General features: G+C 33.3%; 2 protein-coding genes and 1 pseudogene across 2 annotated transcripts; 2 read left to right on the top strand and 1 right to left on the bottom strand.

Moving 5' to 3' along the window:
• Positions 1 to 239: 239 nt before the first annotated feature.
• LOC106380337 lies at positions 240 to 1,151 on the top strand. Its single transcript, XM_048772511.1, has 3 exons — positions 240 to 436; positions 478 to 854; positions 1,021 to 1,151. Exons 1-3 carry the CDS (start codon positions 240 to 242, stop codon positions 1,149 to 1,151), a joined length of 705 nt encoding a protein of 234 aa, XP_048628468.1.
• A 2,327-nt stretch (positions 1,152 to 3,478) lies between these two features.
• Positions 3,479 to 4,419, top strand: LOC125598314. Its single transcript, XM_048772512.1, has one exon. The coding sequence runs from the start codon at positions 3,591 to 3,593 to the stop codon at positions 4,110 to 4,112; it is 522 nt and encodes a 173-aa protein (XP_048628469.1). The 5' UTR covers positions 3,479 to 3,590; the 3' UTR covers positions 4,113 to 4,419.
• Positions 4,420 to 12,175: 7,756 nt separating this feature from the next.
• LOC106389822 lies at positions 12,176 to 17,068 on the bottom strand (annotated as a pseudogene).
• Positions 17,069 to 24,634: the final 7,566 nt, after the last annotated feature.

Genomic DNA, 24,634 nt, shown 5'->3' with positions numbered 1-24,634 from the left:
CAACTAATTGCTTCGGTTCTTATGAGCATTGCAAATTTCTGGATGTCATTTTTTATCTTACCGGGAGAATGCATTAAAGAAGTTAACAGCATCTGCTCTGCATTCCTGTGGTCAGGCCCTACGCTAAGCTCAAAAAAAGCAAAAATTTCTTGGGATATAGTGTGTCTACCTAAACGAGAGGGAGGGTTGGGGCTTCGTCCCTTGAAAGAGGCCAACATGGTAAGCAGTTTGAAGCTCATATGGCGTCTAACATCCCAGCAGGCGTCCCTATGGTTAAGTGGGTTCATACCTATCTGCTACGTAACGGTAACTTCTGGTCTACTAAAGAGAATACATCTTTAGGCTCATGGATATGGCGTAAACTGTTGAAATATAGAGACAAGGCCAAGGTTTTCCACAGAATGGAGGTTAGGAATGGCAGATCAACGTCCTTCTGGCATGATGTCTGGTCGGATATGGGGTGCCTCTTTGATGTAGTTGGGCCCAGGGGTTTATCGATATGGGTATCAGAGCAATGGCATCAGTGGCCTCTGCTTTTAGCAGGCGCAAGAGGAATCATCGAGTGGATGTGTTCAATCAGATTGAGGTAGCCTTGGAGAATCAGCGTTTAAAGGCTGTTGATGCAGAGGATATTCCTTTGTGGCAACAGAAACAAGGGACCTACAAGAACTTGTTCAACACAAATAAAACATGGCAACTCATTCGACAAGCCTCTCCGATAGTTTATTGGCACACAGGGGTTTGGTTTCAGCATGCAACACCTAAGTCCGCTTTCTGTACATGGCTAGCTCTGCACAACAGGTTAACAACTGGGGATCGTATGCTCACATGGAATTCAAGCATTGATCCAGCTTGTATATTCTGTCAACATAGTGTGGAAACCCGCAACCATTTATTCTTTGAGTGCGCATATACTATGGCAGCATGGACCAAGTTAACACGCGGACTTCTTGGTTCACACTTCAGTGCTGATTGGGATAGTTTGATTCTTTTGCTAGTCAACAACACTCTCGATTGCAGGGTCAGATTTCTGGCGCGATTTGTTTTTCAAGCAACCATTCACTCTCTCTGGAGGGAAAGGAATGAAAGACGTCATGGCTCAAACCCCATGTCTACTGCACTGCTGGTCAGATTTGTTGATCGCCAAGTGAAGAACAAATGCCTATCCATCAACGCTATGGGAAACAACAGACTTGAAGCTCTTCTGCAGCTCTGGTTTGTTTCTCAAGGATAATATGCTTTAGGAAAGTTTATCTCTTTCAGTTTAGAACACAAACGTTACACATGATGTACAAAAGATTTTTCTTTGAATAAATTTAACATTATATTCAAAAAAATATATATATGATAAGCTTGTGCTTTATGTTTGTACCTAAAAACTAATGTTAAGCTTCGTTTTACACCTCTTCTACTCGAAAAATAAGTTTATACTAGGTTAAGATCCGCGCCTTGCGCGGGATCAATATTATATATAAAAATTATTTTATGTATTAAATATTAATTTTTACATATTTTAAAATAATAAATATATATTAAATAATTAAAAATCAGTAACTATTAAAAATATAATTAAATTCGTGCGAACATATAAATCAATTGTATTAATCCAATTTTTTTATTTTATTTGATAGAATATGTTATTAAATTTAAATGATACTAACATAGATAATATATTTTAGTATATTTTTAATATTAATGTCTATTAAATGATGATTTCTACTCATATAGTTTTTGATCATTTTTATCTTTTATAGAAAAAAATTTAAATTACTGATAACAAAATTTTCATTGTGGGATTAATAGTTTTAGTAATTTATAATTTAAAAAAAAAAAAAGTTGTCAATGATCGTTCAAAACTTTTATCAAAAAAATTGTTCAAAGTAAATTTTGAAACTAAAATATTATATTTTATATGGTTTATAATTTAATTTAAAACGATATATATTAATCTTATTAATTAATTAAATTAGACTTTTTATTTATATAATTTTTGTAATCATTTGTATTTTTTCATAACAAAAATTTTTAACCATGGATCATAAAATTTGAATGTGAGACTTTTAACAGTTTTAGTAATTTATAGCCGTTTGTAAAAATTCAAAATATAACATATATATAAAAATCTAAATTTTTATTATATGGTTATTGTGGTTGTTTAATTTATTTAATAGCTTAAAATTAAACAAATGTGATAGAAGATACACTATTTTTTATCAAATCTTTATTATTCAAAATCATTAATTACCATATATACTTTAGCCACATTAGGCAATTCCATAAATTTTATTTAAGAAAATAATAAAGTACATTAATGATGAAAATTTATTGTTAGTTTAATAAAAAGCTTATTATATAATTAAATGGACCAACATATTTCTCTAATAATTCTATGAATCATTTTAATGATGACATGTGGCTAAAAAAAAAGTTGTAATGCTTCTCAAATAATATATAGGAGATAAGATGTTTTCTTATCGATTAACGGTCTATTATATTGGTTAATTAATGTTTATATTGTTTCTTGCTAATGTGGATATGTGCTCAGGTTAAACCGATTACCGACATCTATCAACACAATAAAATCAATTTAAAACAACAACTTGATATTTATTTACTTAATTATGTTATATATTCTTTCCTTACTCCCACCTTCACTTTTGATTATGCAAATGCCTCTACATAGAAACAATAAAGGTAAAGTAGTAGTCATTACGCAACTTGGTAAACCAAAACCAAAACCAAAACCGCAAACAAGTCTGCTTGCAATGTATACGTAATACCATGGCCGCAAAAAGTACTTACTCTATTTAGCTCAAGTCGTGACCACTTCAATATTCTTCTTTATCATAAAGCAGGATGTTAAATAATGTTGACATCAAGTTAGTAGATTGATAATTTTATCTGTTCAAAATACATTCATAGATCATAATATTCACAAAAAACAAGTGTGCTCATATCCATTAGTAATATACCGTGGTAAGACAAGCTACTACAAGTATTTTTAATTGACCGAGATTTCTTGCAATTACCGTTCCATGTCTTCTGTATATAGGTCTTATACTCTCTTTTTTTGTAACACCGACTATCTTTTATCCGGGATTTTGTAGAGTAGGTAAAACACACACACATTATATTTATATGACTGTTACTGCTATAAGACCAGAGTACTATAAATTATAGAGAGCATAGTGTAGAGTAGGTATTTTTTTATACTATACACGAAAGCAGTTCTATGTAAGATTGAATGTAATCGAACAATAGAAAAATAAGAGAAGAAAGTCATAGTAGTTAAGTTCAGTTCCTGACATGGTAAGTATAGTGGGTAATATCTAAACATCACAAAGCTGTCATCCTCCCCACCACTTATACAGCCTGTCATCACTCTTCTACTGGTCTACAACACGACAATGTCCTACGTGGCTTCCAATTTTTTTTGTAACACGAACTCTTCTTGTCTATTTATAACACAAATCTCCCCTTCGTTTTCCACATTATTATTTCCACTCAATAATCCCTTCTTCCACCGGAAAACGAGTCACGACTCACGAGTCAACTCAACAAGTTACTAAGAATCATATTAACACTTACATATGGGTATATGCAGTTCAAGCGAGTCGACACAAGTCGCGACGTCGAAACTGATATTGCAAGACGGGAAGATGATGGAGTTTGCGAACCCCGTAAAAGTCGGATACGTTTTGCAAAAGTATCCCATGTGTTTTATCTGTAACTCAGACGATATGGACTTCGACGACGCCGTTTCAGCTATTAGCGCCGACGAGGAGCTTCAGCTTGGTCAGATATACTTCGCTCTTCCTCTTCGTTGGCTTCGGGAGCCACTTAAAGCGGAGGAGATGGCTGCATTGGCCGTTAAAGCTAGCTCTGCTCTCATGAGAAGCGGTGGTGGTGGTGGAGGAAGTTGTCGCCGGATGTGTATTAATCCTATTGTCGTCTCTGATAAATATCGTCTTCAAGTTGGCTCCGGTGATGATACGGTGGGATCAGGTCGGGTAAGGAGGAAAGGGAGAAACGTTGACGGTGGTGGTGGTAGCACTAGTAGTGGCCGGCGGAGGAAATGTTACGCGGCTGAGTTAAGTACGATAGAAGAGTGAAGGGTAGTTTTGGAATTTGTGGATAGTTGTAACTATGATGGGGTATTTTAGTCATTTAATTAAGAAGCAATTTGCAAATTAGCATGTTCGAAAAATTATATTTTGGGATTTTAGTAGTTAGACCATCATTAATAATTTAATATCAAGGAGATCTTTTTACAATTAAAATAGAAAAAGAATTAGAAAACGACAGACAAATTACTCAAAAAAACAATAGAAATTCTAATAATATTTTTAGTTTATTCTTTACATTTATATGTTAATTAAATTATTCAATAATAATAATAATATTTATGTTTTATGGTTAGTGTGCTTAGTAGTACATCTCTCATTGGGTTGTGGCATTTGTCGAATAAAATTCAAATGATTAGTATTGTTTTGGTAAAAAAAAGTAGATCATCATATTAAACAATACTCCAATAATCTCATGTCATCTTTTGGATATACGGAGATATACATGTCATGTGACTGGTTTCAATAATATCTCGTAACGCGGTACTGGATCGCAGTATAAATTAAAACGAAAAAAATTTCTATGTATACTATAATATGGCGTAAACCATCCAGACTATAGAAATGTATCGATAAATATACGATATATATGATAATACATGCCACATATACGACGTTAATAAAAACATGGTGCCAACATCATAACGAAGTCTAATTGATTTTAGCTTTAAAAATTGGGGTCAGAGCGTAATTTATTAAAGTTAAACTTCGACCCGAACCAAATGATAAACCCGACCCAGACTTAACCATTCACCCCCCCCCCCCCCACATCATAACGAAGTCTAATTGATTTTAGCTTTAAAAATTGGGGTCAGAGCGTAATTTATTAAAGTTAAACTTCGACCCGAACCAAACGATAAACCCGACCCAGACTTAACCATTCCCCCCCCCCTGCCAAATCGATTTCATTTAGGGTTCATCGTTTTAAAACAGAAAGAGAGACAGAGAGAAAGAGAGAGAGAGAGAGAAATGAGATGGAATTAGTAAAAGATGGAGCAATAAGGGAAAGGGCAAGGCAAATGAAAGCAATGTGCTTTGTTACTGTGTTTTGATGGCGAAGATATCTCAAGCTTGGACAGACAAAAATCCGGGTCGAAAGTTCTATGGGTGTGAAAAATTCAAGGTATAAGCTAATTATGAATCATGTATGGTATAGTCATGGAGTTCTTTGGGAAGTTTTTAATTTTGTGTTTGTGTTAGAGTGGAGGTGATTGCTGGTTTTTCAATGGTTCGATGAAGGAGAAGCTTTTGGATGGCAAAAGAAAGCTTTGATTGAAGCTAGAAACAAAATTCGCTAGAAGGACAAGACTATTATGGGATTGAAGAAGACCATTTCGAAGCTTCAAAGTGATTTGGCCAAAAATGCCGAAGTGGAAGAAGACATCATTAACGCCTTTCTCAAGCTCTGAAGACATGCTCATTATCTTTAAAAACTTTTGTAATGTTGTTATTGTAATGCTTAACTATGTAATGGTTTGAAAATGTTTGGAAATCAACTTTAGTTAGCAATAAAAAAAAGAGTTTGAACTCATTGCTTTAACATCCAAAATAGGCGATCATACATAACAAGAGAGACATCAACACTAGTTTAACATTCAAAATAGAAATATCCAAATAGAGAAAGGTCATATCTAAAGACCAAAGAAGACATCGAAAGAGGAGAAAAAGACATCTGAGAGAAGAAAAATACATCCTAGAGAAGTCAAGGTTGTGTAGCAGGTGGTGCATTTGAGGAAACGTCCTCGATTTCTTGCTCATGTGATTGTTGTTTCATGTTGAGACGCCTACGCTTTCTGCTTTCATCAGACTGCAACATAATAAAGTGAATCAAACACGAGAAAGAAAAAAAGCTAAACAATTGCGACGACAATGTACCTCACGAGGACACTTCCTTGAGTTGTGGTCTTCACCACCACAAAGACCACAATAACATATTCTTCCTTTTCTATCAACTTTGGTCTGATTTTTCTTCGGGGATTCACGCACTCCTTTAATCCTTGCCTTCCCTTTTGCTCTTCCAGGCGGTCTCTTGTATGGTGGTGCTTCAATACGGTCTGCACCAGATAGCTTCCAAAACCTTGGACCATTTATAGCCCCCAACCCATCCATGTACAAAACTCACCACTTTGATTCCTGATACTCATCTTCACTCTCTTCTGCTTCATCATCACCATCAACCTCGTCATCTTGTAGCTCAACATCAAGCTCGTTACCATCAACCTCGTCGTCTTGTAGCTAAGCATCAAGCTCGTCACCATCAATAGCTTCGTGCTCAGTCTCCGCGTCAACCACGGCACCATCAACAATAACAACACTAGTTTCAGGTTTCTCTATGAAGACATCAAGCTCCCCATAATAACGACCATTAGAAGCCATCCTCTTTTTGTTTTTCTTTCCATTTTCAAGCAACTCCTTCTCTGAGATATCTTCATATGGTAACTTGTACCACATTCTCCCCACACTAACTTTTAGAACAATGATCTTCAAAAATTCTTCATAAACTGCATCACGATTGACTTCAAACTGATCCATAAAACCATCGACATAATTTAGCTTCCCATCTTCATCATTTTTGAATACACCGGAATGGAAGCAATTAATCTTCACCGGTATTGAATCACTGTTACCAATAAAATAGCATTAGAACATGGTAAAGCCATCCATTGATTCCAATAATCGAAGTAAACAAGCAAGGGTTCTTACCTCATCGTCGCCTTGTTTTTTCGATTAGCTCATCCGAATTTGATTTCACCGAAACTGAATCGATAACACTAAACCCCTCTCTGCAATCTCTCTTTGTCTCTGAAAAATCTCTCAATCTCTTTTCGAAATCCCCAATATTTTCTTGTTTGGAACCCTAAGAGCAATGAAATCGATTTGGGGAAAAATGGTTAAGTCTGGGTCGGGTTTATCGTTTGGTTCGGGTCGGGTATTGTTAATCGGACTTTAACTTTAATAAATTACGCTCTAACCCCAATTATTTAAGCTAAAATAAATTAAACCTTGTTATGATTAGGGGTGGGCAAAAAAACTGAACCGAACCAACCGAGCCGAGACCGATTCAAACCGAACCAAAGTCTATTTGAAACTATTCGGTTGAAAATTTCTATAACCCAAACCGAACCAAGAAACCGATGTTTTTTTGTAATTGTTTAAATTAAAAATATTAGTAATACCAATGTACTAAAATTCTAATACTAAACCACATATTTTCCATTTTTATCCATTAACATATATTCTTCTAACCTAATATGTAATCATCAAAATATTTGATTTAAAATATTTTATTCATTGCAGGATTTTTAATTTTAATGATATAAGAGACATTACTAATGATGTTTTTTTTTTACTTTAGTTAATTTTCATTTGTTTTAATTTTTATATATAATTTTGTGACTTTTTAAAGGTTTTTGTTTCAGTTTTATATTGAATTTAGTTCAAATAGTTATATTTACATAATTTCTCTTAGAAAAATTAAACTAAGAGGAATCTAATTAAACTGATCCAGAAAAAACAAATTGAACCGAATATAAACCGAACCGAACACAAACCGAACCAAACTAACTATGGTTTACTTCAGTTGGAAAAATACTAGAACCGAACTAACCAAACCGAACCGAACTCGAACCGAACCGAAAAAATAACCTAAGTGTCCATCCCTAGTTATGATGTTGGCACCATGTTTTTATTAACGTCGTATATTTGGCATGTATTTATCATATACATCGTGTAGGTTTCAACATATTTCTAAACTCTGGATGGTTTTCACCATATTATAGTAAACATGGTGTAGCAAGAAACTTTTTTCCAAATTAAAATGCATGGTTACACAAAATAGTCAAAATACATATATACATATACATGCATATGTGATAGTATTACACATACATGTGGTTCTTTAATCACTCCACTCTTGTGTCTATTAAAGAAAACTGAGTTCTTATCTATTTTCTTCAGGTTGTACTATAGTTTTCTTTCTAATTTATTTCATGTCAACCTAATTTATATCACGTTAAATTCTTTAGCATTTAAAACGTCTCATTTGAATATTATAAGTATGACCCATATGTCCATATAAATAAGATCAAACTGGAAATATGTTTTCTGTAGCTTCATTTTTAAATGACTATCTGGATTGTGAAACAAAAAAATTAGTAAACGGTGTAACATGATTACATGATAAGCTTGGGACCATTTTATTTGCCTTTTGTACAACTCGTAACAGAAATAGATAAATAGTTGTATAGATGACCTTTGATATTCGCCTTTTGTATATCTACTCCACAATTTTTTTTTATCTATCAACGGTCTTAGTACAATTAATAATCGGTTTTATAGAAAGCCTCTTAATTTTAAAAGTCCAGCTGTTTGTTCGATCTTCCAGTCATCTACGATGTAGCCATTTGCCAATCCATTTGTATGAAACTTTTTGTTTATTAATGCGACTGTCCTCAACATTTATTACTAATTATAAAGACTCATTGGTTGACAGAAAACAAAACACTCGTTGATAAGTTCTACAAATCCACCAGCTGTTTGAATGTTCATTGTTTATTTTTAAGAAATAATCTAAGCTTTCTTTAGTACTACTACTAGTATTGTTTTCTTGTCTTTACCCCGTAAATTTAGCTTCTGGATGTTTATCATTTATTGTTTTTGTTTAGATTCTTTGCCTCTAACGTTTCCCAAGATCTAGAATTATTATTTCGTATAGTACTGTGAAAAATGTTTTTTTTTTTTTGATAAAATGAAAAATGTTATAATCAAATTTTAGATCAGACATAATTGAAGCAGTGGATATAGTCGGTCGAATCAACCATGTCTCGATATATTTGCCACAAATTATTTCAAAATTTTCATGATTTGTTTTTATTCCACACGTTGTAAAAATCATATTGTGTCCTTTACTGTGAATAGTTATGTCAAATTTTGGATCCGACATAACTGAAGCAGTCGATATGAGTCGGTCGACCCAACCATATCTCGATATTTTTGCAACAAACTATTTCAAACTTTTCATGATTTGTTAATATTGTACACGTTCTTAAAATCATATTGTGACCTTAAAACCAAAAACCAATTGTTGATAAGTGGAGTGATCCATCTATCTTATATATTACTAAAGATCTCTTTCAACTACCGACGTGAGATATTTGTCCTTAATAGGTTTAATTAGTAAATACGTTCATCTCAATTATAATAGTTAAGAGATTGGGAAAGATTTGGTCAAAACGAACAAAAACATAACCATGAAAAATAACTCCTATATATATGACAAGAATTTTTTTTTTTGTGTGTTCATCAACGACTATATGATTATTTATGTAGTTATATAAACGTCTACAAGACTACAACCACCTTGTAAAATGTAAACACCAGGAAGAAGTTAAGACAAGATGTTTAAAACTATTATAGTATATACACGATTATAAGTGACTATCAATAAACTGTTTCACTCTTACTAGCTATCACATGATTCCTAATCAAGATCGAATCCATTGCAATTCATGAGTTCTTTTTAATAATATTTCTTCCACTACATACATATATGTATATATGCATTATAAACCGCATTATAAACCAATGATGTTCTATGTGAATTGGACCAACATGAAAACAGTTGGATTGTAACCAACAAATTTGTTACCCGCGCGATCATTTTGCTTTGCTAGTATCTCTACACAAAACAGTATAAAACCAAAAAAAGTAGAGAAAAAAACTAATAAATAGCTATTACACATAGAATCTGATTGGATAGCTGTTTTAGAGTAAAAGTTTAGACTAAAAAATGTTACTCCAGTTTCCACTACATTTTACTGATCAGTTAAAAATTGGAAACAAATTTTCGCTCTCTTTCTGGCTAATATGTTTTCTCTTTCTGTGTTATCACTATATTTTTCTACTTTTTCACTAAAGAAAAATCAGAGTCACACCATTTGTTTTATTTTTATTCTCTCTCATTTACTCTATCTTACCCTATTAGGCTTTGATTGATAATTTTAGAGTAAAATGGAAAAATATAAAAAGTGAAAACGAGAAAAAAATAAAATAAAATGGGAAACAAAGAGAAAAAAATGTGGTTACTCTTATTAAGAGTGCCACTGGAAGCGCTACAAGCACAAAGAGTAGAGTAAAATATATTTCTGTTGAGTTACTCCACTTTAATTTCATTCCGGTAAAATTTCACCTATTTACGCCAAAAGAATTTAAAAATAGACTAATTTGTTACCTTACATTAACCATAATGGAAAATTTTACTCTGGGATTTGTTTTTATTTTTCCTCCATATTCCACCTATTCCCCACATTTTTACTCCATTAAACATCAATCATAGCTCAAATATGGAGTAATGTTGTGTATGTTTCCCTTTTCTTAAAACAGTAATAAGAGTAAACGAGGGAAAATGTAATTCCAATTGATTTGAATTTTTTAAGAGTAAGTTAAAGTAATAAAGTTTTCACCATTATAATTTGCGCTAGAAATGTTTTTTTTTTTTATAACACAAGCGCTAGAAATGTTATACAGTTATATTAACTCTACATTTTACCAATCAGACCCATAAAGTCTTCTACCAAACGTCCACTTTAAAAATGCGTATAATATGAATATCCACTTTTCCGAAAGAAAACCTTTTCGTAGTAGTATGTTAATTATATGCACTATTTACTTATTTCCTAAAATCTTTCGTATTAGTTCACTGTTTATCTTTATCCTTTTTAACGAGAGAGTAGAATATCTCCAGATGTTCATGGGATGAACAACCAATAATATGTATTTGTGATATTCTTGAGGATAGTGATTGCTACATTCTTTCTGTCCACTCGTCTCGTTAGGACCTAGGATGGTGGCTAAAGACCTAACGCATTGCGCCATAATCAGAAACTATTATAGTAAAGTTAAATCAACCCTCTTTTATCTATATTGCTTAAGTTAAATGCACTGGATTTTTATTGATTGATCTTAATTCTTAACTAACATAATTGATCTTGTTCACAAATTATTCATCACCTTTGTATTTGGTTTAAATTGTATCGAAAAAGAGGGTTGCTTCAGCCATTAAGAATTTTCGTTTCTATTACTCGGAGTCTCCGACAATGACGTGACTAGAATCCTACGCAATAACAAACATTTCACAAAGGCAGAATATCACTGTTCCCGGTATAGGAGGGGGAAAACAGCACGCAGTCTTGAATCATATTTGAGCCTTTCATATATTTGGGCTTTTTACTACCAAATTTTTGCTCGGTCTACTAACGTTTTTGGTTCCCGTCACCATCATCTCCGTGGAAGATCGAGGAAGCATCGCATCGACTAGAGCTGAAAAAAAAAACGGATTTGAAATACGAATATGCATCGGATCCGAAAATACGAATTTGATCCAATATATAAAATATCCAAATGCATCCTGTTATCCGATCGACTCGAACCCAAAAAACAAATCTAAAATATCACAAAAAGGTCCAAAAATATTCGGAAAACATGAATCCAAATTCCAATAAATATCCAAAAATACAAATTAATATCTAAAACCAAAACAAATAATTTAAATATTCTATTTTATGTTAGGATTTAATCACTGTTCAAGTTTATTATTTTTTTTTTTTGAGAAAGGGCTTCACTGTTTAAGTTTATATATGTTATATACTTCCTCCAATTCAAAATGATGTATGTTTAAGATTTTCAAAACATATTAAATTTTGGTATTAAATACATAATATTTTACAATTATCTATTTTCATAATTCTAAACTAATAAGAATTCGGTGAACGTAATTTTTTAAAATTTACAATTAATTATAATTAGATGAATTAAAATAAATAATTTATTTAAAAAAATATTTTTCTTCTTCTAAAGCATGGTTTTTGTGAAACGGAGGAAGTATTAATTTTATTTAAAAATTTTGAGTATTTAAATAGCTGTTTGTGGTGTTTCTAATAACCCAAAAAATGATTCGAATTTGAATGAATATCTAAAGGAGACCCGAACTAGAAATGATCCGAACCTAATATTATGTAAAATACTCCGATAGTATGATTAGACAAACAAACCAGTGAAAGAAAACAATAAGTTGTAGTGTTGTACAATTACAATATGATGTTAAATGGTTGTCTTCTAGTTTGCAAGAGGAAAACGAAGTAAAAGAAAATAGGGATGATCTAAAGTATTCTTGTGAGGGTTTAAATATACATTAACTAAATAAATGTAGTAACAAAATCAAACCAACCCCCCCACCCCCCCAAACGTAACTCTCTATCGCAGAAAGAAGCGTTGATCAGGCATATTGCTAACATGGCGTAGACCAAGCGTGAGTGACACGTCGCCAGTAGGGTTTGTCCCAAACCTTATAGCATTACCACCATCCATGTCAGTATCATCAAATCCTCCAATACCTTTCTGACACGTAGCAACCGCCGAAAACGCGGTTGAACCAGCGTAACTAGAGACTGCGGCGACGTTGGTACAGGAGGAGGAAGGGTCGTTTTCGTAAGCATTGATGTCGGATGATGATCTTAGACGGTGGCCTGTCGCTACTGCTGCGTCTGCGTCGGGTGCGGTTGTTGCTGATTGTGCAGCTGTCATTGAAGTTTGTGAAGTGGTCCGAACTGGAGTGAAGTTGCTATCATCGTTGTTGGGTTTTGTGCTCTTGTCGCTGTTGCTGTTTTTTGTTTCTTGATCTTGTTCGTTTTCTTCTAATTCTTTTGATTCTTGTTGATACATTTCTTCCACCATTGGTTTCCATAATCGAACCCTAGCATTAATGAACCAATTTGATACCTGAATAAAAAGACAAAAAAGTATTCACCAAGTTAATGATAACAGTTACTATAACGAAAGGAATAATGGACTCCTTTTTATTTGTCATTTTGTTATTTAATGTATGCAAGAAATTGAGGGTTTCTTGAAAGCTGCAAACTTTGATCTACTTGAGGAAAATGGTCCCTTTTCAGTTTTTAATGTCTATCGCTCTCTCTTTCTCTTCTCTCTCTCTCTTCTATATGTTTGTAACGAAACGAATCCCAAGAAATGTTAATAGTGAGTGGAAGGCAAAACACATGCAGTGTGATTGGTAAAAGTAGAGTATCAAACCAAACGAAGGAAAGAAACAAAACCCATGCAAAAGATCTATCTCAAGTTAGTTACTCCTACTAGTTAGTATACTCAAGACTCGTGCATGTTGCTTCTTTCCTGAATAGAAAAGTTTGGTATAACAATCTTTCTTTTGTGAGGTTAACTTCTAAACACTATTAAGCATATGCTAACTAAAATGTCAAATTCTACGTGTATAGGTAATCTGGGCCGTTAATTAAAGTGTTATCTAGTTCTAATTATATAAAACGAACTTCATAATATATAACCAAAACAAAACTTCACGATAGTACATATATATAAGTATATAGAGAGTTAGATTATTTCAAACTTAAATGTTTGACCGTGTTTGGATTCACAAGTTAAAAATGTTAGGTTCATATATAAGGAGAAAAACGTTATTTTATTCTATCGAACATCTTACAAATTCTAAACCCAAAGGAAACTATTCTTTATGTTTTCGTCTATAATTTTAAAATAAACGTTTGACAAAATCATATGTTTAATTTTTTTGTATATATGAAGCTGTTTATACGTGGAAGAAAATTTGACAAATTCTAAAGACATATTACTAACAAGGTAATTCATCAGTAGTCCAGATTGTGACCATTCCATGAATTGTATATCTAGTTAAGAAAGATACCTGGAAACATAGCTTGCTTAGAACATAGTTTTTTTGTGCACGAACTTAAAACATAGTCTAGTATTTGCTTGATGAAAATAATTATTTTTTACTGTGTTATGCTTATGTAATAGACATATTTTTTTTGTATACCCTATATAACATTCATATTTTTATACTGACCTGATTTCTGGATAAACCAGTCTGGCGAGCCAAGAGGTGCTTATCTGCATCGCTTGGATACCTGAGAAAGATACCAGAAAATGACATCACTCTCTCTTTGCCCTAAACATAATCTAAATGATCTTCTTTATATTTTCTCCGTATACAACACAATCAAGTATATGCAAGAAAAAGTACAGGCTCTCTTTCTTTTTACTAACAAGGGCGTGAGAATCTAAGAGACAAAAGAAAAGCTGATGATTACATAGCATAGATCCAGTTCTTTTTCCTTTTCTGTTTTGTTTTTACTCATAAAGCAATTGACAGAGAGGTAAAAAAGTACAAAAACACTACTCTTTTGCTTTATTTCCATTTTTTCGATAACTCTGACTAACAAAAAAATAGCAAAATTCCACTGACATAGATCTAAAGAAATTACTGATGAAATAACAAGAAATAAATGCGATTGCTCAGTTGTTATAAAAAATAATTTATTTTCATCGTAAATGAGTTTTTTTTTTTAACACCAATCGTAAATGATTTATAACAAGAATTAAGGAATAACGGGAAAGGTAAGAAATAAAAGAATTTACTTACGGGTGGAGAAAATGCTCGAAGAGCCAAGCTCGAAGGATATTAACGGAGCGTTCAGGCAAACCGCGTTGTGGCCGCCAAGCTTCTTGTTCCATCATCCCCATTTGATGAAACGCACGTTGCTGACGCAAACTCTGTTCTAGCAAACGCAACCGCGGCGTTTCGCCTTTAGTTAATCCGGAAGAAGATATTCCGGCTGCATCCTTGTCCCCAAGAAGTTCACAGCTCTGCCTAAGTTGAGCCACAACCGCATCTTTAAGGCATCGAAAATGCCTAGACATAGCCTTTTGAGCCAAAGCGGTGTACGGTAACGCAGCACCGTGGCCCATTACTATGTCGAAAGAGTTCACAACCATCTGCATTTGCTCACAGTAATGGTTGTACCGTCGGTCCACCTGCCAACAAAATTAAACTATACATTATACAATCCATACATATTTAATATTTGCTTTTCCTTTTAGTCAATGTTATCGATAGCTTGTGTTATATTTCACGTGATTAATATATAGTTTAGAGATCTTTTCACGAGCAAGTATATTTGTGTACGAGTCTCATCGATCAAAATACTAATGATGAATTTTTTACAAGAAGAATACTAATGATGAAAAAACAAATGAGAGTACTAATTAGTTACGTTAGGATGAGACAGTAATAAAATTTGAGAACCAGAGAATATACTCCAAAGTTTTCGTATCCCAGCCCAAGCATAAAATAAAATACTTATAGTGAGAAAAATAAGTCAACTAAAAAAGAGAACTATTCAGATAATGGGTAAATAATTAAGTAACTTTAAGGAATAGACATAGAAGATAGTAGAATATATGGTAATGATTTTTCTTTGATTAATCGATTCTACCAAACGCTAAGCATCAATATATTCCTCAATATAACTTATAATACGACTGCCACACGAATAAGTTGTTTAATTTTTTATATTTTTTATATAAATGATGGTAGCTAGGATTGCGTAATCAGACTCTAGCAAAATAATCAAAGTTATGACCAGTTCTTATAAATTAATCGTTTCAAAACAAAGAGTTCAATCCAGTCATATCACGTTTCTTGTCCTTCGTTATAATAACTTTCGGATCAATTGAGTATTTGACTAAAATTATATGAATTTTATGGGACTTCATGAAAAGTTTTTACGTAAAATGTGTTACTATCATTAAAGGACCAAGTAAAAAAAAAAAACAAAAATTGAAACTAAATTAAGGAGACATACCTCTTCAAGCATGGTGAGTAGCTTCACTTTCCTTCTTTGATACTCAATCCGATCAGACGCCGACAAAGGAGGCTGATCCGTAATTGCTCCGGCCGACGATGGAGAGCCACTGCCACCGTCGCCACCACTAGTATTAGGGTTTGAGCTGTTCCTAAGTTTGATTTTCTTAGAAAATCCTCTTCCAACGGTACAAAACTCCTCCAACAACTCTTGAGCGGCCGTCGTGTACCTCGAGTTTCTTATGATATTGATCGCTCCTGTGGAAGAAGAAGAAGCAGCCGGAGATGATCGGAATTGATGTTGAGAGTAGTCAGCTAGAAGAGTCTTGAATTGACTGTGCTGATGATGAGATGATGTATTAGAAGAACTGTTTCCGTAGTATATATTTCTATACTCTTCCGCTTTTGCTGCAGCCTCTAAAGACGTCGAGAGAGATAGGGACAAGCCTTGTCCACCGGTTTGGCTGTTGTGATGATGATGATGGTCGGAGGAAGAGGGAGACTGCCACGTCAGTTGTTGGTGATGATGCTGATGTGGAATCTGATGCATAGACATAGTATTAGTGTAGCCTTGTTGGTGAGATGGATTTGGTAGTAACATGTGAAGAGTTGAAGAATTGTTGTGGTGGCTTCTTGTGGTGGTTGTCGATGCCGGAGACGGTGGTTGTTGCGGTGGATGCGGAGGATTCATTAAAAATAACTGCATGGCAGCGGCTGAATCGCCCGGAATATTCTGATGTTGCTTCTCAAGAAACTGTCTATTTGACCGGAAAGATTGGTCGTGGTCAAGATCTCCTCCGCCTACTGCACCGCTGCTTCCGGGAAAGTTAAACATATCTGATAGTATTCCGGCAGTTTCATAGACCGGAATACCACTTCCGGCGACTGATGATTCCTCGTCCATTTTTATTCTTTGATGTTCTTGCTTCTGCTGAGTTGTTAAGCTGGTCGAATTAATCGGTCGAATCCATTAGAGAAGCTGATGATTCCTCCTTGGTGTTGTTGATGATGATGGTGGTGGTAATCTTGGGACATAGAATTATTGTGAAGAGTCTTCAAGTAGTAGTAGGAGAAGTTTTGGTTATTGCCATGTGAATCATTCAATCTTCTTCTTCATGATATAACACAAAACATAACTAAGAAAGAAAGACAAAGAGAGAGTCAACAAGGTCTTATGCTGTTTTCAAAACTAAATACATCATCTATAAGACTATAACTGATGAACATAACCATATAGAGAGAGCAGATGAGAAGAGAATACCTTTGGAGTTTGCTGCTGAATAAAAAGAGAGAGAGAGGTATAGGTATCGTTTTCTCTTTCTCTCTGGCTTTCTTTTTCTGGACTCTCCTTTTCTTGTTTTCTTTGTTACTAAGAGTTTATTCAGGAATTCTTTAAATATAATAAAACTTAGAGAAAAATATGATAGAGATAGAAGGCACTATTCTGTTTTCTTCTCCGCCTTACTTTTTAGCCCACCAATCTTCTTCCTTTTTAACTCACCAATCTTCTTCTTTAGTTTTTGTTGTTGTCATCAACTTCTTAAGAAAATATGGGCAATTTAACGTATTAGAAAAAAATGTTATACAAAATAAATGTGACTAGCTAATATTTTAAATAAAGTTAATTTCATTTTCAGTTGTAAAAACAATACTATCTCTTGATTTCCTTTCTATTTCTTTGCATTCATGGTTTCCATCTTTTCTTTAATTATGCATAGATTTTCATATTGAGTACTACATCATTAAATAAAATACTATTTTGATTACTTCATCAGTAAACAGAAAAGTATAGTATACAAAACAGAAATATTATGCTAATCACACTATTATATTTGTCAATACAAATTGATATACTTTATAAATTTGATATAAAATATAAAATACAAAATGATAGAATATAAAACATATTAAATAACTCAAAAATTTAGTCTTAGATAATTTAAATATATATATATATTTTTTTTTTGTAACTTAGGCTAATTTAAATATATTCGGATTACAATTAAATGGAACTTTTATATAAACACAGTAAAATATAATTGTTACATATATAAAATGATAGTAACATATATTGTAGGAAATATAGAAAATATTCTAACTATTTTCTGGTTAGTTTATTAATTTTTATGCTATGTGGTTATTTGTCTAAAATCATGCAAAAATATGAAGACACTGCCATATTCTCCAAATACTCTCGCTATCATTTTTCTGGATACCCTGGGTTAACTCGCAGATAGAGTCAATTACGTCCATTCAAAACTGATCCTTGTTGGTGCGTCGCTCATCAATCGTCAGATGACATTACATAGGTTAGACCTCACATCAATCATCCCGAATAAAAAGCTAAAAACCAATATAGTTTAAAAGCTACATATTTATTTTAAATGTGTAGACTAAGCTTATAATACATATGCGTGAGCTTTAGTCCTTCCTAGGAATACCATAAATGTTCTTTGTGAATAAGTCCTAACAAACTAGTATTCTGGTTTCTTTCAGACATTTTATTTGTATTTTTATGAAAAATCAGATTAACTTTCCTTATACGGAGATTATGATTCTTTTAAAACGATAATCACTATATCAAAGCAAATGAGTGTGTCATAATCAATTGATTCTAAGTTCTAACCACAAGTTAGTCACTTACAATCGGCTTTTCGTTGAAGTGACCGTTAGTTAATTAATTAGCATTTTTATTATCTCGTAACCTACATAGATCAATTATGTAAGGCATATAATTTTCAAAACTAGGATGGTCTAATTTTAAATAACAATGCAAGAAAATGCAAAATAATTCATATCCAACCTAGCTTATTTTTTACCCGGACCATCGATCTTGAAAGCATAATTTTTTTGCTACTTGAGGTTCTAGTACGATGAAACTCCGTCTACATTTTCTACTCATTGGATAGAAAATGAAAGATGGACGTTCGCACTCACCGGACGTGTTGTTTGGCACGTGTTGAAGGTAAGAGGAAGGATTAGAAGTCAAGTTCTCACAATGCCAATTAGGTATGTGTGGGGATAATCTAGAAAACCGATGAAATCGACACATAGCTGATTTTTGGTTCAACAAATTTGAGATCGATCTGGCTGCGTTTTTTTTTTGTTCTCATGTTAACTCAATATAGAGGATCACGTCTGAGGTGGTAACATGGAGTAGACAATTATATAAGTTTTTCAGCACACTAACAAAATGATTTCATTAACTGTATAGATGGATTTTTTTTCTTCTCAAATATTCCTTAGAAACAATGCAAAATTGATAGAGTATAGTGAAAATGCAGAAATCAGCAGAAAACTAGTATAAAGGGGGGAAATATGTACATTTCATGGTTTGGCGATTGAAAAATTCTAAACCAAAAAAAGGTAGATATTTTCCTTTCGAGATAAGCGTTTAGATTGGAATAAAGGATTTAAACAAGCGGAAACAGTCTGAAAATTTTATATGAGCGCACTAACGACAAATTCTTGAGACCGATATGTGTGAACGAGAGCTCAACATCTTATATATGTGTTACTATTTTAAAATCAAACAACTTGATTGTTTAAAATTTTTAGAAATATAACTTTCTCCAAATATATTAACCTTAATTTTACATTAGTTAGGGAGTGAGGATATTGAGATTCATCTCTTCAACTGAAGACTTATCTCGTATCACGTACGTCTTACCTAATTTTTTTTATTATCAGATTTAAATTGTCGTGCATATCCCATATACGGTTATATAGATATTTGACATTACAACGTATGTTATATGGGATAAATAACTAATGGAAATGTCGAAATTCGAAAGTAATAATGTAAGTCCACTTTTATAATTTACACATTGAGACTTTTTTGTGACATGACACCATGCTGGAATCTATCATTATAGATTAATGTTATATTACCACGAAACTAATGGATTCATTTTTAGTTAATAAAACATTGTGATATCCTAGCCACTTTTGTGAGGTAAATTTCATGGTGTGCTGTCAAAGTTAGACAATATATATAACAAGGTTTTGTATTCATGTAACACTAGTAATAAATAAATGTTTATGAGATTGTTTTAATTTTAGTTGCAATTTTTTGTAATTCCAATTGTAAACCTGGAATAACAATTGACAGTTCAACCTTCTTCCCTCCTACCAATATATCTTCTCTTTTTTTAATTCGTTTTTATTTATTTTTCCTTATAACTCAATATGGTTCTCTTAGGAAAAAGAGTTTAATCGGGTGAGTCTCTCACATGAATCCCACCCTCCTTTCACACTTATGCACAACCATCCGTTGCGTGCTGAACCTCCTTTTTCGCACGTGTACGTGGAGAGGATCTTCTTCTTTAGGCATTTATACTCTTTCCACCAAAGCCAACTGGTAATGGCTCTCTTCTATTGATCTGCTTGATAAAATCTTCAATGATGTCAAGTCTCTAACCCTGAAAATATTTATTATTTTCTTCATTTTTAACACGTTTCTCGCTTCTCGACCTCACATACACACATTCATCATAAAGTCGTTTTTGTTTTCTATAAGAAAGCCAAAGACTTATAACTATGTAATATTTTTTTTTTTGTAATCAGAACTCACAAGACATTTTATACACTTTTTTCTGTGAACAAGAAATTCTGATGGTATACGAATTCTTGATAATGGAATGTATACCAAACTACATATATTAAAGTGTTTTTATGTAAATATATAGCGTTATATGTTTCATATTTACATGATATAACAACATTTTAAAAATTGATTTTCAGATAAAATGTATCAGTTAAAAAAAAACTAATCGGGGTTTCCCTAAACATAAAGTTTCGATATGATCAGATGGTGTGCAATTGCTAATAGTTAGAAGATAAAACCACCATTAAAAAGGAAAAATAGAAATAAGCTTCTTCTTTTTTGTTGAAAGATATCCAAAGAAGCTTTTCTTGACTAAAAGCATTTACAACGACCCATAATAGATGCTCATAGCCTCAAAGGTTTGATTTATTGTCTTGTCAATATATCATTTGATTTCTCATCCATCAATCTTTTTTTAAAACATATCATCCATCCATCCGTCCATCAGTCTACGTCATATGATAATGCTATTCCTCATAAGTTTGTGAGTTGACATATGGTGGTTAGTGGTTTAAGATTATGAAATGGATAACAATTTGCCTTACCGAATAAATAGAGTTGTCTTTGCCAAAATGAACGTGAGTTATATGTTTGCGTTAATATCGGTTTTAACATCGTTAAAATTTTGTTTATATTCGTTATATCCTAACTCTATGTTTCGACTTGCCAAGAACTTTTATTATTTTACAAAATCAAAAATACAATAAAGTCGATGAGAAAGAAACAAATAAATTTGAATTTTTTACATGCATGAGTTATGGGAGAGCGAGGCAACAAAGGGGTTGTGAAAATGGCAGTGATGGTCCCTTCTCATTCCATTTCTTGTCCTTTTTGCGTCAATCTAGTTGTTCCTCTCATTTTTATTTTCTATTATCTTATCTTTTTATTTTATTTAACTGATTTTGTAATAATTTTCTCGCTTTTTTTATTTGTTTTTATCAGTGCCTTTTAAGCACTGGTATTCAGCGACTTCATTGTGTTTTTGTCTAATGGTGTGTGACCACAAGCTCACTACGTGTATTTAGGTTTGCTATTATGACTTGCGCATTTGTTTCTGGTTTCAATACAAAAATACATATATGTGTATATGAATGAAACGGGGAACTATAACTATTATGAGCCGGCCCAAAGATTTTGGGTTATAGACAGTTTAAAAAGATTTCTATAGTTTGGAGACCTGGATTTTATATTTTTTACAAATTTTGAGGATTATTTATATATAATATTTTTTCAAAAAATTTAGAGGATTAAGGCGAATATTTCATCCGGCTTGACCGGAGTACTATCTTAGGGTCTGATTGGTAAGGGCTGTAGCTTTAAAATTTTTGCTGTAGAAAAAAATCTGTAGATTTTTTGCTGTGGCTTTAGATTTTATTGCTGTAGAATTTTATGGAAAGCACTAAAAACTGCTTTGGATATTTGGCTCTGCAGAGCACTTGTACAGCTGTAGGTTATTTCAAGAGCTGTGGTTTTAAAAAAAAAATTAAAGTTTGATTGCTCTGAATTTGGTGCTTTAGAAATAAATAAGGTTGTAGACAGCACCTACAGCAACTACCAATCATCCCCATAGTATATATATGAGGGCATATTAGTACATCTTGTGTATGTAAAATCTCATGTGTATTGAGTATATAGGAATATAGGAACTTTTACGTACGTCTCCTTTTGGATGAACGAGTGAATACATTAATTACTTACAGAAATAAAATTTCTATATAAAGTAATTGTAATATTCCGAATTGTGATATATGGAAAGATTTAAGAAGATTGATTTGGTTACCTATGTCATCAAAGTTGATTTATTTTTTCTGTCACACTTCCATTTAGAACTCCAGAGTTAAGTGTGCTTAGGCTGCAATAGTGAAATGATGAGTGACCTAGTGGAAAGTGATTCGCGATACCGTGCGAGTGAGGCCAAAACACAAGGAAATGTCTGGTGGTGATTGCACGATTAGTAAACAAGACTTTCAATCCTTGGAAAACAATTTAACGCACCCGTGGACGGTCGGAGAGTTATAAGTGGTATCAGAGCTGGTTAGCCATTTCGATTCTGACCCGAAAGGCGCCTTGAGACCTGTCGTGAGCGCAACAAAGACGTTGCGTTCTTTGAGAGGGGGTGAATTGTAACATCCCGAGTTGTGATTTATGGAAAGGCATAAGAGGATTGATTTGGCTACTTATATCACCAAAGTTGACTTAGTTTTTCCGTCACACATCCGTTTAGAACTCCAAAGTTAAGTGTGTTTGGGCTGGAGTAGTGAAAGGATGAGTGACCTATCCGGAAGTGATTCGCGATGCCGTGCGAGTGAGGCCAAAGCACGGAGAAAAATCGAGTGGTGATTGCATGGTTAGTAAACAAGAATCGGGCCTTGAAAAAAATTAACGCACCGCTCGTCAAACGGGATGGGCCCACGGGCCGAAAGAACGGGCGTGGGTAGCCCATTACCCGTGGACAGTCGGGGCGTTATAGTAATTTTGATGTAGGCGTAATGAAACGAAATATATATAAGGATCAACCATCGAGTTTTGAGGGCATTTAATAAAAATGTTGAGTAGGGAGATCCCTCACCTAATGGTGCTAAGCTCTAACCGATCAGATTTTATCCGCGAGCAACAATTATTATAGATGCGTGAATTAATGTAAACTGAGAGTAAAACGACGAGGAATTATTTAATTGGCATTTTCCTTAATGTTCTATACTCTTCCCTTTCATTGGCCTGAAAATTGGGATCATTCTGAACGGAAACGTTTACTCGAGAGCCATGAGTTGGTAGATAGGGACAACGAGCGTAGATGCTTGTGACATATAAAAAAACTGGTCATAGTAAGTGGAAGTTATTTATTTATATTATGGATTACACAAAGTTCCTTACTAGACTAAAAAGAGTCGTCATCTTCTTATAAGTATAGTTATCCAACTCAATCTTCTTAGAAGTTATATTCAGTTTGAATTCATTTTTCACCTACTACGAAGTGACATGGGTTTAGTATACTAACTCTTACCTGGTCTAGTTTTCACGAGCCTAGACTTTGGGTCCATTGGAACATCTATAACAAGACAATACCGATTTCTAACATCAAAAATAAAAGTAGACTATAAATATATTTTCATTTGTTAAAGTCAGGTACTTTTTGCTACTCTTTTTTTTATCAAACCTTATTTTTATAAAATTCTTACTTTCCATCAATGGAGAAAGTGTACGTACACGAAATTGAAGTCATTCATACTAAACAAACAGCTATTACAAGGAAGCAAATCAACATAGAATGATAGAAAGATAGGGGCATACAAAACGCTTAAACAACTAATGATGTCGAGAAGTCCTCTAATCTCAACGACCATCGAGTTGTAAAGTGAGATGACGCTTTAGAAATTAGAGACCACAATCAGAGATATAAATACCAATATTGAAGCAGCAACAAATGCACAATCAACAATCTTCAACATGGCTACAAAGCCTTTGATTAGAACTTTAGTGTTAGAAATATCTCTAATCTTCAACAATACATTCCCTACACCAGAGCCACATAAAGTAGATGATAAAATTGGGAGAAGAACAAATTCCATAAAAGTGAAATACCACAAAGCTAGAACTGAGCACATAAGAACTTGAATACCACAAAGCTAGAACTGCATACTGCAGTAAAGGATCACACCAAGGAGAGAAAAAGAGATATATCAAAGGAGAGTTCAAGATACCAAACCAATGATATCAACTCATCACCTAATATTAAGTTAAAGAATCTCTGAGATACAATGGATTAATGGAAGAGGAAGAGAGACGGATATGGAGATGGGGATCGAGCAAACCATTGTTGAATCAAAAAATACAATGACAAGCATAATGAACGGGAGAGGAGGATATATGAAATTGATGGAAGAGAAACGGTGAAGAATCCAATCAACGCACCAGTAAAGGAACACATTGCATCCTGCAAAAGATAAGCACTTTGAGACAAACTTGTGTCATCAACATACACAAGAGAAATAACACCATCACTGAAACATGCACCAAATTCAGCAAGGGGATTTCAAATCAGGAGTTTTGAAAACAATTGAGAAGAAGCTTGAAGTGCAAGACGAGTCTGTTACAGAGAGTAATACATACAAGTACAATGCTTTTATTTTATTTCACAAAGTATTGCAACATGATAATAATGAAGGTTTATCTTTGCATAGATAAAGTGCCACTAGCTCTCTTCCGAGTTGAAAA

The sequence above is a fragment of the Brassica napus genome, unplaced genomic scaffold (genome assembly GCF_020379485.1).
Source record: "Brassica napus cultivar Da-Ae unplaced genomic scaffold, Da-Ae ScsIHWf_16;HRSCAF=38, whole genome shotgun sequence".
Taxonomy (NCBI): Eukaryota; Viridiplantae; Streptophyta; class Magnoliopsida; order Brassicales; family Brassicaceae; genus Brassica; species Brassica napus.
This window is presented reverse-complemented; position numbering and strand designations above follow the sequence as displayed.

Coding starts and splice junctions, on each gene's coding strand:
- LOC125598314 (XM_048772512.1), top strand. CDS start 3,591: ATGGGTATATGCAGTTCAAGCGAGTCGACACAAGTCGCGACGTCGAAA.
- LOC106380337 (XM_048772511.1), top strand. CDS start 240: ATGGCGTCTAACATCCCAGCAGGCGTCCCTATGGTTAAGTGGGTTCAT. Junction 437..477: donor GGCAGATCAACGTCCTTCTG/GCATGATGTCTG, acceptor TCTTTGATGTAG/TTGGGCCCAGGGGTTTATCG. Junction 855..1,020: donor TTCAAGCATTGATCCAGCTT/GTATATTCTGTC, acceptor TCTCGATTGCAG/GGTCAGATTTCTGGCGCGAT.